General features: G+C 38.9%; 1 protein-coding gene, 1 long non-coding RNA gene and 1 pseudogene across 3 annotated transcripts; 2 read left to right on the top strand and 1 right to left on the bottom strand.

The window, feature by feature from the left end:
- Positions 1-4,332: 4,332 nt before the first annotated feature.
- Positions 4,333-4,978, top strand: LOC147945006 (uncharacterized). Its single transcript, XR_015558048.1, has 3 exons — positions 4,333-4,487; positions 4,584-4,738; positions 4,839-4,978. It is a non-coding gene; the product is annotated as an uncharacterized LOC147945006 (long non-coding RNA).
- A 167-nt stretch (positions 4,979-5,145) lies between these two features.
- LOC147945005 (uncharacterized) lies at positions 5,146-9,780 on the top strand. Its single transcript, XM_087451578.1, has 4 exons — positions 5,146-8,605; positions 8,702-8,856; positions 8,957-9,030; positions 9,264-9,780. Exon 1 carries the CDS (start codon positions 5,709-5,711, stop codon positions 6,519-6,521), a length of 813 nt encoding a protein of 270 aa, XP_087307704.1. The 5' UTR covers positions 5,146-5,708; the 3' UTR covers positions 6,522-8,605; positions 8,702-8,856; positions 8,957-9,030; positions 9,264-9,780.
- Positions 9,781-11,234: 1,454 nt separating this feature from the next.
- Positions 11,235-17,015, bottom strand: LOC147945004 (uncharacterized; annotated as a pseudogene). The gene is made up of 2 exons (XR_015558047.1): positions 16,205-17,015; positions 11,235-16,088 (listed from the first exon to the last, which is right to left on the bottom strand). The product of XR_015558047.1 is annotated as an uncharacterized LOC147945004 (transcript).
- Between the last annotated feature and the right edge of the window lie 428 nt (positions 17,016-17,443).

The raw sequence follows: 17,443 nt of genomic DNA, 5'->3' as shown, positions 1-17,443 counted from the left end.
GACAAGTTGTTAGAAATACCCGTTTTGGCATATCCATTTTCAAAAATGTCCATTATTTTATACATTTTCATTTTTGCCCTTTTTTACACAATTACATCATGTTAAATTAATTTTTAGAATTTTTTTTTAGGTTTGGGTTCCCAATTTACATTTAGGGTATAGTTTTTAAGGGATAGGGTTTAGTATTTGGGGTTTAGGATTTATAATTTTGTCATTTTATATATTGAAAAGGGGTATTTTTGAAAATAGACATCATGAAATGGTATTTTTGAAAAGTGACATAGAAAAAGGGGTATTTTTAAAAATCCCCCTATATTTTTGAAGATAATATTTTTTGTTATATTTATTTGCGATTTTACGTGGGATTTTAGTTAAAATTTATATCAGTAAGAATCATTAAGTATGAATATAATTTGAAGATTAAAAGATAAATATATATAAGTGCCGTACTTATTTTACTAATCTATATATAACATATATTGTCTACTGTCGCAATAATATTGTCGACAATCTTGTGACCTTTTATCTTTAAAAGAATTCATTCCATATTCATATCTCATGAAAACATAATTTTAAAAGTTCTAACGTCAATGTCGATCATTGACCTAATTATAGAGACAATTTCAACATATCGATATCCTACACTAAATGCGAATATACAAAGTTTCAGGAACAATTTTAGTGTTATGTCGCTACAATGAGGTTGTCCAAATGCATCATCTGCCATAATAGAATTTCCGACTAAGTCAAGAATGCTTAAATGATGAAATTTTTAAACCCCATAATGAATATCTATTCACTAATCCAAGTTACATATTTTTCTACAATCTCATATGTTATTTACAGATGTTAATTTTGTGATGCAACCCCAGCTTCGTCTTCTAAAAAAAACATAGTGTACTTTAAATATGTTGTTTTTGCCAATGTTTTGGGTTAAAAGCATTTGATAATATATATATATATATATATGTTATATTTGTTATATATGTTTTGTATCATGTTATAAAATTGTAGCTCCAGTTGATAATATACGTTATGAGATGTATGCTATACAAATCACATGCCACTTTTTGTAATGCCTTACATATCATTTTTCTATATTTCCTGACCATTGATTTTGTTTTTTTAGATAGATTATCTTTTCAAAATTCTTTTTTCATATGTTTTCCAAAAAAAAGTGTGCCTCTTACAATGTCTTTGTTTTAGATCAAAACTTTTAATTTAAGTTAAGTTAAGTAATTAATATTTTCTATCTTATAAGTAAAATTTTATAATAAATCTTTATGGTATATGTTTCTTAGAAACTAATGTTTCACTTCAATTTTATTTACATGTTTAGTTTTTTTTTTTGTCAACCATTGGGCCACAACTGGCCGGCCCATTAGCCAAATTCCTACATTCGTAAGAACCGGGACTCGATCTCGGGTGTGATGGTGCCTTCTGCAAATGGACTTACCTCCTGCACATGTTTAGATTTTTATAAATACAATTACATAACTTGTTTTTTTACTCCACCGCCATGCATTAAATTCTTACTTACATTCTAAAACTCATTAACCCATTCTAAATTTTGGAATATAATCATTTTTGGTTATAATTTTAATAATAACATTATTACTAAAACAAATTTATAGTATTATTTTTAATATTTTAAAATTTTCATTTATTTTACTTAATTCATTTTTAGATAATTATTAATTTTATTATTTACTAAAATATTATATTATTATTTAAACTATTTTAAATTTAATTAATTTTAGTTAATTCATTTTTTCTTTATTTTTTACTATTATCAATTATAAATAGTAAATATGAAATGAATGAATATTAAAAATAATATTTTTTATGCAAAACAATGATTAGGTGGAAGCTGATGTGGAGGAAGGAGAAGTGAGCAAAGTTAACTTTATATATATAGATATATATTCGTTTGTACGGAACAAAATTTTCAGTAGCTCAAATGGTAAAAAGCTTGTTGGTTTGTAATGGTAAAAGGCTACGGGTTCGAGGCTAGGGTAAGTTGTTTTGGTTCAATTTTAATTTCTCAACTAAGTTTATCTGTACACGTGGATTCCAGGTTAGACGAATCTAACAGAAAAATTTAACAAAATTACACATTAAACACGTTTTTGTATATTTAGCCACAAAATCGAAAGTGTAGGTATGTAATTTTACAAAATCGAAAGTTTAGGTATAATTCAAAATATTTTAAAATTACATGTATGTTTAAGCACAGTAAATAGTTTGATGTATGAATTCAACATATTGTAATTGTCCGGATATGAGAAAGACGTTTTTCGTATTATAACATAGAGCACATGACAAGAAAGAAACATGATGGCTAACACCTGGAAAGTCGAAGAAGTTGGAATCTCAGATCACCAACAGACAAAAATAGAGCAAAAAAAAATTCAATATAAATTTAAAACAATTTCTATTATTTTCTTTGATATTTGCATTTCTCCCCCTCTACATTTTTTATTTTGTTTTTATGTTGTCCCCAATAAATTAATATCTACAACCGCTCCTGTCTGTATAGCAACTTTCCTGTATTTATGCTTATTCATATTAATATACCAAGGTTCCAAAGAAACAAAAACAACAACAATTTGAAACAACCATGCCAACACTTCAAAATAGAGAAGCAATAACCCTAGCCAACGCATTGGCTTTCGGTGAAGAGAAATTTATAGAAATCCCCCACATATAGCCTCATCTCCAGAAAATAAGTTTAAAATCCGATTGTTACAGACATATAATAATATTAAATTATTAAATAATTAAGTAATATAATTTGTTGTTATGATTTCTTAAGAAACATGGAAAATGGTTATAGTTACACGATAAAACATGAAAAAATAATTTTTTCCCCTCCAAAAAAACTATCATATCAAGTTAGATAAAACTCAAATTTTAATTTCGGGCTATATGTCTCCGAAAAAAATATTTCTACATTTATTTCACCCCGAATCAAAAGTTAGAAAGCAATATCTGTCCGAAATAATATTACTAGATTTAATTTCCCACAAACAATGGTTTAATCGTTTATTATGTACCAAATAAATCTTAACCAATTAAAAGAATACTAAACCAAAAGTAAACCGATTTAAACCCAATTACAAAACAGACCAAACTTCTTCTTCACCCAATTTTTCTCTCTCATCGACTGTCTTCTTCTTCATCTTCATCCCTTGAAAGCAAATTTCATCAGCTTCAGGATCCCCCAAGATTACTGTTTCAATCAAGTATCATCGTCGGCGAATCAAAATAACTCAGTCTCAATCTCTCAACCGCTTACCATCAAAACCGGTACCAGATGTTTTGGCTCGCCGATCGCTAGCTCCATGCTAATGAGCGCCAACCTCAATCTCGTCGAAATCACACTCCTCCCCCTCCTCTACGTTCGATGAACATATCTGTATCGGAGGAGGATTCCTCACTCTCTCTCTAATGGCAGCAGTCACGATTCTCTCTCCCTATATATAGGAGTGAACCTCTTTATTCATCACCTTATAGAATAAGGAAACAAATTGTATACATCAGTGTAAAATAAAAAATTCAAACCGCTCTTTTATAAACCAAATCGATATATAATTCCCTTCTAATTGTAAAATCTAAACCCTAATCACCTCATTTGTAAACCCAAACCGATATATAATTTCGTTCTAATTGTAAAATCTAAACCTTAACCACCTCATTTGTAATCCCAAACCAAAATATAATTTCGTTGATGGTAAAATCTAAACCCTAACAACCTCACTTCTAAACCCAAAACTTTTGTTCTAATTGTAAAATCTATATACTAACCACCTCATTTGTAAACCCAAAACGACATATAATTTTGTTTTAATTGTATAATCTAAACTCTAATCACCTCATTTGTAAATCCAAACTGACATATAATTTCGTTCTAATTATAAAATATAAACCATAATTTTCATTTATAAACTCAAACCGATATATAACCTCGTTAATTGTAAAATTTAAACCAAGCCAATATTTAACTTTTCTTAATTAAAAGTATACATAATTTGTTTCCTTAATTTTTATTAATTTTTAATTTGATTTTAATTTATTTTTTAAATGAAATATTAGATAGAAGATTTTGATTCATTGAGAGGAGAGGAGGTGAATACAAGTGTCCACTCTAGGAGTGAACCTGATGCAACGCATCTGTAACGCCCGTGTCCCAAAGAAAAGTGGAAGAACCGATCAATTTATGTGAAATCATGAAATTGCCCGGTTTGGTTTAAGTTCACCCGGTTTAGAGCAGGTTTTGAGAAACCCTAAGTGATATATTTATAATGAAATGGATGCCTCTTCTCTCTATTTGGTCGTGGCTGTTATTCAATACTTGTGTTAAGAGGAAGAAAGAGATATAGAGAGAGGAGAGAGCCTATTGTGGTGTGAAGGAGATTAAAGGAGAATGAGCAGAATCGTTAGGGTTTGGGAAGAAACAGTTTCGATATATCAAATCGTTGTCAAAGGTAACGAAATTTGGTAGTGTTATTCTCAAGCCTTTCATCGTCATTCTCCTTTTTACAGAAGTGGATTTGGATTTAAACTCGATGAGTTATGTGCAGTTTCGTGAGACACGTTTTCTCAGACGCGAGTTAGAACCATCGGGGATTGTAACTGAGATCGTGGTCTCGCCTGGTTTCTGATCGGCACGAGATTATGTGGAAAGCTTCGTGACGTCTCGGACTAGCTTTTCACCGGAGGGATTTGATAGTTAACGGTTGGTTTTTATTTTAGGGTTTCGTCTTTAAGACTGTTCTTTTCTAATGTTTCTGTCCAGTTTCGCTATAAGTCGTTTTTGGTTGTGTGGCTTATTGTAGGGAATTGCTGGGCTGTTTCAGACGTTAGGAGAGTCTCAACTGGTTATATTCGTTGTTATAATCAGTTTGATAAGGTGAGTGCGTGACCATGAGCTTATCTAAGCGATTGGGTTGTATAACTTGTTTTGTGTGAAGTTGTGTAGGTGTGATGAATGTGTTATTGGATGTTCTGTTCAATGTCTGGTTTGTTATGTTTTATTTGTGGTTGTACTCTTGATTTGCTTGTGTGTATAGCTCGTAGATGGGAGGATCGTCTCACTGGGTATTTCTGGTAATACTCACGCATCTCATTGTGTTTGTGGTGCAGGTATTGTGTAGTGTGGAATCATGGCGATGAGGAAGAGGATGATCTAGGGTCTCGGTTGTGTGTTGTTGGACTTTGTTATATTGTTTATGTTGGAACCTTGGATAGAGTTATGCTAGGTTGATGGATAGAATGCTTAGGAATGTTATTGCATTGATGATGTGTTTGGTTCTGTATGTTGGTATGTTTCCGCTGTGCATATTGGTTGTTATCGGTTTAATGAGGAATTTTGGTTTGGGTGGTTTAATTAAGTAGTATGAGATGCTTAATTATCTATTGTACTTATTTTTTAAAAAAAACGGGTCCGGTTGTTTTAATTTGGTATCAGAGCCTTTACGGTTCTAGGATGGTTAAGTGGATGGTTAGAGTGGTTAGGAATTTAATTGGGTGAATATTTTCCTGTTGCTTGATACATGTTGTTGTGAGATGGAAATTGATTATGAGTAGTTAGTCAATTTGTTTGTGGTATGGAGTCCTAGTATCATCCTCTTCGAGCCTTCAATGAGATTCCACGGTAAGTTGTGAGTTTGTGTGCGGTTTTGAATTGTTTGCTTAGTCTTTTGTTCATGGTAGTGCAGATGGTTAGAGAGGGTGCTGTTGCTGGTCGTGGTCGTGGACGCGGACGTGGTCGTGGTCGCGGACGTGGTCGTGGTAGGGGCAGAGTCCCAGAGGTTAGTGAGACCGAGGACCAGAGTGTGACAGTTGAGGGTGCGGGCGAGTCGCAGAGTGTTCCGGGGGATTCTGTGAGTGTGGCAGGAGGGGGCGGTGTAGATGCTCCAGTGGCCGGTGATGCTAGGGTCCCAGGTGTGGGAGTCCCAGCGGGTGGAGTCCCTGGTACTGACTTTGCGGCTATGCTAGCAGAGGTGTTGGCGCGGTTACCACCAGTGGTACCGGCTCAGGCTCAGGTAGTGCCACCAGTGGTGGCGGAGGAGCGGCAGCCAGTGGCTGCGGATGCGGGGGTCCATGCTCGTTATCTCAGCATGTTGACAGAGATGGGTAGGTTGCGTACTGAGCAGTTTTCGAGAGGTGTAGATCCTACTGCTGCGGATGCGTGGAAGACGAGAGTGGAACGTAACTTCCATACTCTGAGATGTCCTGAGGAGTTTTGGGTGGACATAGGGGTCTACTTTTTGAGTGGTGATGCTGAGTTGTGGTGGAGATCTGTGGCTGCTAGGAGGGTGCAGCGGGAGATGACTTGGGCTGACTTCGTCTTGGAGTTCAACCGCAAGTATTTTCCTAGAGAGGCATTGGATCGGTTGGAGGTGCAGTTCCTCCAGTTGTCTCAGGGGACACGGTCAGTGCGGGAGCTGGATTTGGAGTTCAGTCGACTCTTTGTAATGGGGGTCGGGCTTTGGAGTCTGAGGAGGCTCAGATCATGAGGTTTTTGAGGGCTCTACGTGATGACTTGAGGGTTCACTGTAGAGGGCGGAGTTATGCTACGCGTGCAAAGCTGGTTGAGACTGCAGCAGAGATTGAGGAGGATATCCGGGTACAGTCAGTGGCGGTAGCTCCAACTGTTCAGATAGAGGAGACATGTGAGCAGAACATTCCGAGCAAGGGTAACAGGTCAGGGCAAGGGCTTAAGAGGAAGCGGGAGGGCACGTCAGTGACAAACCAAGGCGGTCAGGGATGCTATGGGTGCGGGAGCACAGATCACAGGTTGGCAAGCTGTCCCAAGAGGAGCGGCACGCAAGGGAACATTCGAGTGTGCTTCTACTGCAAGGAGGTGGGACATATCAGGCCTCAATGTCCAAGGTTGCAGCAGTTGACAGTGGGAGGGGTGCAGCCGAAGGAAGGGCGGGGCACCAATCCCGGAGTTTAGTTTGGCTTATATTTCTTTTTAATTCAGTTATGTCTTTTCGTTTGGGGTTGTAAACGATTATTTCATTTGAGGTTTTAATAAAATGGAGTTCTTTGGTTTTTGTGCTTTATGGATCTTGTAGAAAAAAAAAATCGCTCGGGAGTTCCATAAATGGAAAATTTAGGAAGCTACTAAATATGAAAGTGTTATGGGGTCAGAGCTTTGCTAATTATGGAAAGTGCCGTGGCGAAATGAAAATAGAAAGATCCATTAAAGGAAAGTTTCCATAAATAGAAGGTTTTATGATTAGTTCGGACTTGCTTATTTTTGGAAAGGAGGTGTGGAATGTCTGGAGTGGCAGGGATGTTCGGAGGTTGACCTGAAGAGTGGTCACAGATGAGATGATTGGTTCTCAAAGATTTTTGATTGGTGGTGTTACGGTGCTACGAGATGTGCGGGTTCTAAAAATGAGAAGTTTTATGAATAGTTAAAGCTTGCCTATTTACGGAAAGTGCGATTGCAAATAAATAGAAAGTTCTATGAATAGTTAGAACTTGTCTATTTATGGAAAGGGCGTGTGCAAACACCCAAATGGTTGAGATGTTTTGAGTTGGCCTGAAGAGTGGTCATGGTGGTGGTGATATTCTGGTGAGAGAATATGGTGATTGGTAGAGCATTGCGATGTTTTACGTGAATCACATGAGGTAGTTCCCGTCGGGAGATGCTTATTGACGTTAGGACTTGTTTGCTCACGTGGAGATGATTAGTTCTCCAGAGGAGATGATTAGTTCTCCTGTGGAGATGATTAGTTCTCCTGAGGGGATGATTAGTTCCCCTGGTGCACCGCGGGCTTGACGGGTTGCGACCCTGAGGGCGGCAGAGGAGATGATTAGTTCTCCTAGGGGATGATTAGTTCCCCGGAGGGGATGAGTAGTTCCCCTGGTACCGAAATCTCGAGGGTGACGATCCGAGAGTGAGACGGTATGGCTCGAGGACGACGGTCTGAGAGTGCAGGCGGTGCAGTTCGAAGGTTGCGACCTAAGAATGTATGAGTGAGAGAGCAAACAATGTCTAGAACGTGGTTATGAGCGTAGTGACTGGATGTATACCTCGGAGGTCGGGATTGATCTCGTGTTTTGGGTTGTCTTGACTAGTGGGGCCAGGGTTATGTGGACCGTTGGGTCATATGGATGTGCGGGCTGTTGCGACAGTTGCACGGAAAACCTTTACTGACGGTATTCAGTCCGGTCGGGGAATGTGCAGGCCGTAGTGACGGTTGCACGGAGGTCCTTGGTGGAGGGACAATGTTCTCAGATTTGAGGACGAATCTTTTGTTAGAGGGGGAGAATTGTAACGCCCGTGTCCCAAAGAAAAGTGGAAGAACCGATCAATTTATGTGAAATCATGAAATTGCCCGGTTTGGTTTAAGTTCACCCGGTTTAGAGCAGGTTTTGGGAAACCCTAAGTGATATATTTATAATGAAATGGACGCCTCTTCTCTCTATTTGGTCGTGGCTGTTATTCAATACTTGTGTTGAGAGAAAGAAAGAGATATAGAGAGAGGAGAGAGCCTATTGTGGTATGAAGGAGATTAAAGGAGAAGGAGCAGAATCGTTAGGGTTTGGGAAGAAACAGTTTCGATATATCAAATCGTTGTCAAAGGTAACGAAATTTGGTAGTGTTATTCTCAAGCCTTTCATCGTCATTCTACTTTTTACAGAAGTGGATTTGGATTTAAACTCGATGAGTTATGTGCAGTTTCGTGAGACACGTTTTCTCAGACGCGAGTTAGAACCATCGGGGATTGTAACTGAGATCGTGGTCTCGCCTGGTTTCTGATCGGCACGAGATTATGTGGGAAGCTTCGTGACGTCTCGGACTAGCTTTTCACCGGAGGGATTTGATAGTTAACGGTTGGTTTTTATTTTAGGGTTTCGTCTTTAAGACTGTTCTTTTCTAATGTTTCTGTCCAGTTTCGCTATAAGTCGTTTTTGGTTGTGTGGTTTGTTGTAGGGAATTGCTGGGCTGTTTCAGACGTTAGGAGAGTCTCAACTGGTTATATTCGTTGTTATAATCAGTTTGATAAGGTGAGTGCGTGACCATGAGCTTATCTAAGCGATTGGGTTGTATAACTTGTTTTGTGTGAAGTTGTGTAGGTGTGATGAATGTGTTATTGGATGTTCTGTTCAATGTCTGGTTTGTTATGTTTTATTTGTGGTTGTACTCTTGATTTGGTTGTGTGTATAGCTCGTAGATGGGAGGATCGTCTCACTGGGTATTTCTGGTAATACTCATGCATCTCATTGTGTTTGTGGTGTAGGTATTGTGTAGTGTGGAATCATGGCGATGAGGAGGAGGATGATCTAGGGTCTCGGTTGTGTGTTGTTGGACTTTGTTATATTGTTTATGTTGGAACCTTGGATAGAGTTATGCTAGGTTGATGGATAGAATGCTTAGGAATGTTATTGCATTGATGATGTGTTGGTTCTGTATGTTGGTATGTTTCCGCTGTGCATATTGGTTGTTATCGGTTTAATGAGGAATTGTGGTTTGGGTGGTTTAATTAAGTAGTATGAGATGCTTAATTATGTATTGTACTTATTTTTAAAAAAAACGGGTCCGGTTGTTTTAGCATCTTCGACGCAAACGTGACGGTCATCACGTTTGAGCTTATTCATTATTTAGGTTTTGTTTCTTATGGGCTTAATGTATATTTAGGCTTGTATTTGTTTGCTTCTTCTTTCGGTTAGGGTTTTCATCCTCTTCCTCTTATTTAAAGAGACGTGACTCATTATTGTAAAGGGAATTATTGATTATTGAATAAATAAGTTTTACCATAGCTTTGCGTAAATCCTAGAGAGGAGGACTCTCAACCCTAAGAGCTTGTATTCAAGCCCTGCAGGAGTACTTGCAAAACTACGTCGATATCGTTCTCGGAAACTGATCTCGACCATATCCCTATTGCTTCTTTTTCAAGTCTCGGCGTTCTAAGCAAGATCTGTTCGTGAATCCAAGTTCTCCAGAAATCATGTGTTCTCGTCCGTTAATTAAGCTTCCGCTCTCTATCAGAACCTAAGTATTTTTCATATATATATATATATATATATTATAACATATTTGATTAGCCAAGACAACTCCACAAAGTTTATAGCTGCAATTTCCCAAGAATCCATAGAGTATATATGAATCCAAAATCTTGTCCTTTATGGTTAAAAAAACAAAATCCAATTTTTAAAATCAGTAACTCTTGAGTCTTGACCTTGATTAATTAGGTTGGAGCTGCAAAGATTCATAATTATCCAACGCGGTTACAATGAATTTACCCAATGTACTTTTGTAATTTTGAAACCAAATTCATCAAAATTCTATTTGTTGCTTGAAAAATATGGTGGAGAAGAAGAAGAAGATGATGTCGGATCGAATCAATTCTGGATTGGATCAGATTTAATTTGGTTTAGTATCAAATTTAGGTGGTTTGGTATCCAGTTTATAAATAAACCGATTAAACTCAGATTAATTGAGAAATAGATGTGACAATTTCTCATTTAGGGGAGATCTAAGTTGAAATTTTTTTTCCAGAGATATTTAGATCACGATCAAAGTTTGGACTCAATTTAGTTGTTGGTATTCCTATGCATTTATGGGAGATAGCAGCGCTAGAGGCGATTGGGAAAAAGGTGGGCTTAATCCGGAAGATAGATGAGGAGACAGGGAGTATTTGTGCAACTGTTAATGGTTTTAATCTTATTCTCTTCAAAATGGTGGTTCCCTTTGATACTGGTGATGAGGTGGTGGTTACTATTGAGTATGAGAAGTTGAAAGGATTCTGTAGGCATTGCTTCTGGTTGACTCATGATATGAACGTATGCCCGGAGTTGAGTCAAGCTGATGGTAGTCGTGGCTTTGCGGTTCAATCTGATAGAAGGGGGTGTTCAGAGGCAGCAACTTACAACTAAACAGGGTGTCAAGAATCATAAGGGAGGTTGGGAAAAACCAAGGAAATTTGTTAAGCGGGCTTCTGAATTTGAAAATGAAGATTCCAACATTACGAGACATCAACAGCTTAGTGCTAGTGGGTCGAGTGGTTCCGGTTATCGTCAACAAGATGGGAGTCAAGGTCAAGCTTGGGAACAAAATAGGGGATATCTGAAACCGGAAAAGATAAGGATAAGTCCCAAACTAGAAATCCTCTTTGAATTCGAAGTTAGGGGATACTCAAGACTAGAAGATGATCAAAGGGAAAGAAAGATCACCTTGAAGAACTTGGGTTCGTGAAGTTTGTAAACGAGAGTTTATGAAAGAAGAATGATAATAATTTTATTGAATGAATAAGCTTCGGCTGCAGGCCGTACAATATATAGAGTTCTCAAACACAAACCCTCAATAATTAAACCCGTTAATAAAAACCTAACATTGAACCGAGACTAATTATAAAACCAAAACCAAATTGCATAATAAGATAGAAATAACTAAGGATCGAGAATCCTGTCACAATACTCCCCCCTTCGGAATATCCTTGGCCTCAAGGATGAAAGTCCGGATGTTTGGCGATGAAGTCTTAATAGAATTCCCAGGTAGCTTGTTCCTGTGTGTAACCTTTCCATTGCACAAGAACCTTCGTCACTGGTTTGTTCTGTCGCTGAACCATCTTTGTTTCGAGTATACGCTCCGGTTCTTTAGATAGCCCCACGTCTGTAAGATATTGAGGAAGGGTAGCAGCTGAAAGTGGAGGGTTGGGGCATAGTTTAAGCTGACTTACGTGAAACACATTATGGATGGCAGAGGTACGAGGCAAATCAAGCTTGTAAGCAAGAGAACCAACACGGTCGGTGATGAGGAAAGGACCATAAAACCGTGGAGAAAGCTTGTGAGGAATGTTGCGAGCCTTAAGAGATTGTTGGCGATAAGGTTGGAGTTTCAAGTACACAGAATCACCGATCTTAAATTCACGCAAGGACCGGTGAGAATCAGCATATTGTTTCATTCGGTTCTGGGCACGAAGCAAGTGAAACTTCATCATGTTAATGATTTCCTCACGTTTTTGCAGACTGCGATCGACGACCTTCGAAGAACTCTCACCGGGAAGGTAGGGCATGTGAAGTGGAGGTGGCTGGCCATAAATAATCTCAAACGGTGTACAACGTATGGCGGTATGATAATTGGTATTGTACCACCATTCAGCCAATGGGAGCCATGTGCACCATGTGTGAGGAGCATCAGATGCCATACACCGTAAATACGTTTCCAAAGTTTTGTTGGTGACCTCAGTTTGACCATCAGTCTGAGGATGGTAAGCTGTTGAATAATTGAGGTCAACACCGTGAACCCGAAACATTTCTTTCCATACTTCACTGAGAAATGTTGGATCCCTATCACTGGTGATGTCTTTAGGCATACCATGTAAGCGAAAAACCTGGTCCAAGTAAAGCGTAGCAATATCCAAAGCAGTATAAGGATGAGATAAAGGCAAGAAATGAGCGTTCTTACTCAGTCTGTCAATAACCACTAATATGCAGTGCTTGCCCGAAGAAGGAGGGAGGCCTTCAACAAAGTCTAAACTTACTGACTCCCAAACACCATGTGGAATAGGTAGAGGCTGAAGCAAGCCGGGTTTTGCAGCCAAGTCATATTTATTTTTTTGACATACACCACAATTTCTGACATAATTTTGGACTTCCAAGCTCAGCTTAGGCCAAAAGAACAAAGATTTGATTCTGTGCAAAGTAGTATCTCTTCCTGAATGACCACCAACAGCAGAGTCGTGGAGCCATTTGAAAATATGTAGTTTAATTTCTGGATCATTACCCACAACTAACTTTCCTTGTCGACGCAGTTCACCATTAATAAAAGAGTATGCAGGGTGAGAAGAAGGCTTAGCTTTCAAGTCAATGATCAGCTGCTTGAGAGTTGGATCCGTTTCCCACAATAACTGCAATTTCTCATAAAAGTCATGATGTACCTGAGAAAGTGTAAGCTGAAGTAACTGAGAACCAGAGACACGTGACAACGCATCGGCAGCAACGTTTTCTTTCCCTTGCTTGTAGTGGATTTCAAAAGTGTACCCCATGAGTTTTGATAACTACATGTGTTGGAAAGGAGTTGTAATCTTCTGTTCCATGAGATATTTCAAACTTCGTTGATCAGTCTTAATGATAAAGAGTTTGTGAGCCAGGTAGGCATTCCATGTCTGAACAGCATGGACCACAGCAAGAAGCTCTTTCTCATGCACAGACAAAGATTGATGTCTTGGACCAAGTGCTCTACTAATATAACCAATCGGATGATTATTCTGCATCAACACCGCTCCTATTCCAGTGTTAGAAGCATCGGTTTCCACCACAAACGTTTGAGAAAAATCTGGTAAAGCGAGTACAGGTGATGAAATCAAAGCAGCTTTAAGAGACTGAAAAGCTGTAGCGGCTTCTGAATTCCATGAAAACCCGTCTTTACGTAGTAAATTAGTAAGGGGACGAGCAATGACGCTGTAACCGCGGATGAAGCGACGGTAATAGTTTGCAAGGCCTAAGAAACTACGTAACTGTTTCTGTGTAGCGGGAATTGGCCATTGTTCCACAGCATGAATTTTTGCAGGATCCGTACTAACACCATCAAAAGAGATAAAATGACCCAAATATTCAATCTTGGTTGCTCCAAAGGTGCACTTTGAACGTTTCAAATAGAGCTGCTGTTGCCGTAGAATTGTGAAAACTTCCTCCAAATGACACAAATGTTCCTCCCAACTGCGGCTATAGATTAAGATGTCGTCAAAAAACACAAGAAGAAACTTTCTGATGACAGGCTGGAAAACATGGTTCATGAGTCCCTGAAATGTACATGGAGCATTTGTTAAACCAAACGGCATTACGAGATATTCATAATGACCTGAATGAGTTTTAAATGCTGTCTTATGGACATCATCTGGCGACATTCTAAGTTGATGAAAACCAGCACGCAAATCCAACTTAGAAAAAAATTTTGCGCCACCCAACTTGTCCAATAGGTCTTCAAGGAGAGGAATTGGATATTTATCTTTTATTGTCTGCTTGTTCAATCCCCTGTAATCAACACAAAGTCGCCAAGACCCGTCTTTCTTTTTCACCAATACTACAGGAGAAGCATATGGGCTGGAACTGCATTGAATGATTCCTTGTGTAAGCATTTCTTGAACCATCTTGTCAATGGAGTCTTTCTGTAAAGTGGAGTATCGGTAAGGCCTTAAATTCACAGGATTAGCTCCAGCTTCTAGAGGTATTTTGTGGTCAAAACCTGCTCTGAAAGGAGGAAGATGTGTAGGTTCAGCAAATATATCTGCATAAGTGTGGAGAAGTTTCTATAAAGAAACATCATCACACAAATCTGTCCTAACAGCTCCAATGTGAGAAAACAGTGCTGCGGGTTGTAATTCCTGGTGAATAGAGGTAGTATCATCGATCTCCCTGACTTGTAGAAGAGCAATTTGTGGACCTTGTAGCATTAACTTATTCAAACTATGGCCCTTAATTGTCTTGCAACCCGACGACGTAACTCCTTGCAGTACATGCTTCAATCCTCCACTCTTGAACTCCATACGAAGATTAGAAAAATCCCACAATATGGGTCCCAAAGTAATAAGCCATTGTACACCAAGCACTAAATCACTACAATCCAATTTTAGAGTCTGTATCTCGGCTGCAAAATCATAACCTTGCATTTTCCAAGTAAATTCTGCACATTTATATGTAGAGAGCAAGTTACCCGTAGCTGCTGCAACTGGCATTGGCGTGATTGCATTCAGCTTGCAACCTAATATTTTGGCAACGCTCAAGTCAAGAAAATTGTGGGTGCTCCCTGGATCAATCAGTATGTTCAGCTTTCTCTTGCCACTTTGTCCTATCAACCGCATACAATTAAATGTAGTAGAGCCGTTCAAAGCATTAACTGAGATCGTGGGATATTTATCATCATGTCCCTCGCTTTCTCCCTCAAAGGTTACCTCTACCTCATCGGCGGTTGACATGATCTCCTCGTCACCTTCCATATAGAGTATCTGACCTCTCTTATGTTTTAGGTGGTGGCCCGGAGTGAATGGTTCTGCACAAAACATACACAATCCCTTGCGTTTCCTCTCCTGCATCTCCTCAAAAGAAACTTTTTGTGCTGGCTTATTCTCATGTGACTGGTTTGGAGAAGTTAACTTTTGGTGAAAGTTTCTGTTTGAATCTGGTGTGGGTAACAATGGTGTGTTGCTGGGGTACTTGTTAGGTTGTTGAAAACCAGATTTTGGATATGGATTAGAAGGAACTCGGAATGATCTGCCAGGAGTGTGGAGCAACTCCGACTCATGAAGCTTAGCAATTCGAGCTGCTTCGGCCACTGTTTTAACCTTGAACTTGCGAGCGTTTAAGGCCAAATGGGGGTTTAAATTTGTCAAAAATATGCTAAGAGCATGAGCTTTGGTAAGCGAGAGCCGAGTCATAGCACATTCGAATTTCTCCCAAAAAATTTCCACAGTATCTCCACCTTGCTTCAGGCTTACTAACTCCGACAAAGGATCGTCATACAATTCACCAAAACGAGCAGATATCTCACTAACATACTCAGGCCAAAGAGGGTGAATACCATAATGATCAGACATGAAGTTGTGATGCCATTGCAAAGCTTTACCCACCATGTGCATCGAAGCAAATCAAACTTTCGATTCTGGAGGAGTACCGTCCAAAGAAAAAAATTGTTCACACCGGTAAATCCACTCCCGGAGCATTGAGCCGTCAAAAATAGGGAATCCGACCTTGGTGAGGCGTGAAGATAATCCGTTGGGTAGTGGCTGATTATGATCCATGACCGATGGAGTTGTTTGTGTGTTGCTCTGTTCGAGCGAGTGTTGATTTTGGAGCTCTTGTGGTCTAATCGAACTAGGAGAAGCTCCTGATTGAAGAGAGCTGTTTTCTTGGTGCGGTGGTGGTGCTTGTGTTGATTGGGCCAGAAATTTCACCATCATCGATTTAAGGTCTGCAATTTCATCTGTGAGTTTTGTATGAATCTCAGCTACAGCTCGTGTTTGTTCTTCAGATTGTTTTGACTGGTTGGAACGCAGCTCATCTAGCTGTTTGCTCATCTCTGTTATTGAAGCCTGGCGTGTCTCCATCAGTCCAAGAAGCGAAGAGCTCTGATACCAATGAAACCGGAAAAGATAAGGATAAGTCCCAAACTAGAAATCCTCTTTGAATTCAAAGTTAGGGGATACTCAAGACTAGAAGATGATCAAAGGGAAAGAAAGATCACCTTGAAGAACTTGGGTTCGTGAAGTTTGTAAACGAGAGTTTATGAAAGAAGAATGATAATTATTTTATTGAATGAATAAGCTTCGGCTGCAGGCCGTACAATATATAGAGTTCTCAAACACAAACCCTCAATAATTAAACCCGTTAATAAAAACCTAACATTGAACTGGGACTAATTATAAAACCAAAACCAAATTGCATAATAAGATAGAAATAACTAAGGATCGAGAATCCTGTCACAATATCCTAGTAGTTGGGCTGAGTCTAGTGACGGTGTTGGCAAGGGGGACCTCAAAGGGTTGGTGGTGCTTCTTTGGGACAGTTCCTTGGTCCCCGACCAAGTAGGAAGGGATGAAGACCAGTCTGGCCCAAGCCTTTGTATAAGATCAAGCAAGCTTCTGGTGAGAAGAAATTGTTGACCTATGATCATGATGCTAGTCAGTTTACTGAGAAGGGTGTTCCTCAGATGGAGCTGGACACGACGAATATCTCATCTGGGGATGGTGTAGTGGATTCTGTTGGTTTAGATTTTTCAGAGAGTATGGATGACTTACTTGAGGATGGTGAATACCAAGAGGAGGCTCCCACAGATAACGCTGATCATGAAATTGATATTGGGTCGGTTCCTATTTCTGGCGAGGGAGCTATTAACACGCAAGGTACGGGTCTTGTTTTTGATCCTTTAAAATCAATTTTGAAAGATGTGAGTTTGGCTATGAAGGTGGTTAGTCTAGGGAAACAGAATGGTATTAAAGAGTGGACTCTTAGCCCTTATGCTAAAAGAGGAATTAGTGGCAATAGGAAAGTTGTTTTACCTATAGCTTCTTCTGGGAAACGTTTGTTGGCTAAAATCTCTTCTTATAAATTTGCAGGTGAGAATAAAAAACAGAGGGATGTGGCTAAGCACACTAACAAAACAAGAGATGGCTCCACTTCTGGAGGAGGGAGTCGTATTTTAAAAAAGGGGATTGTGGTGCTCCCGAAATCAAAGTTTTTAAGTTGGAATTGTCATTGCATTGGGACAGACCTGAGATAGGTGTATCTGAAGGATTTGTGGAAGACACACAAGCGAGACAATTTTTATTACTAATTTTTCTCTCTAAAATAAGAAATTCATGTTAAGAAACTTCAATGGAGATGGTCTAAGACCAACTCCATCAAAGATTATTAGCAATATCTTAAGAGTTGTTTATGTTTAAAATAAATCATATTAATAGAAAAACACATTTATCTAGTGATC

This window comes from Camelina sativa, chromosome 5 (assembly GCF_030686135.1).
Source record: "Camelina sativa cultivar CO46 ecotype springtype chromosome 5, ASM3068613v1".
Lineage (NCBI taxonomy): Eukaryota > Viridiplantae > Streptophyta > Magnoliopsida > Brassicales > Brassicaceae > Camelina > Camelina sativa.
This window is presented reverse-complemented; position numbering and strand designations above follow the sequence as displayed.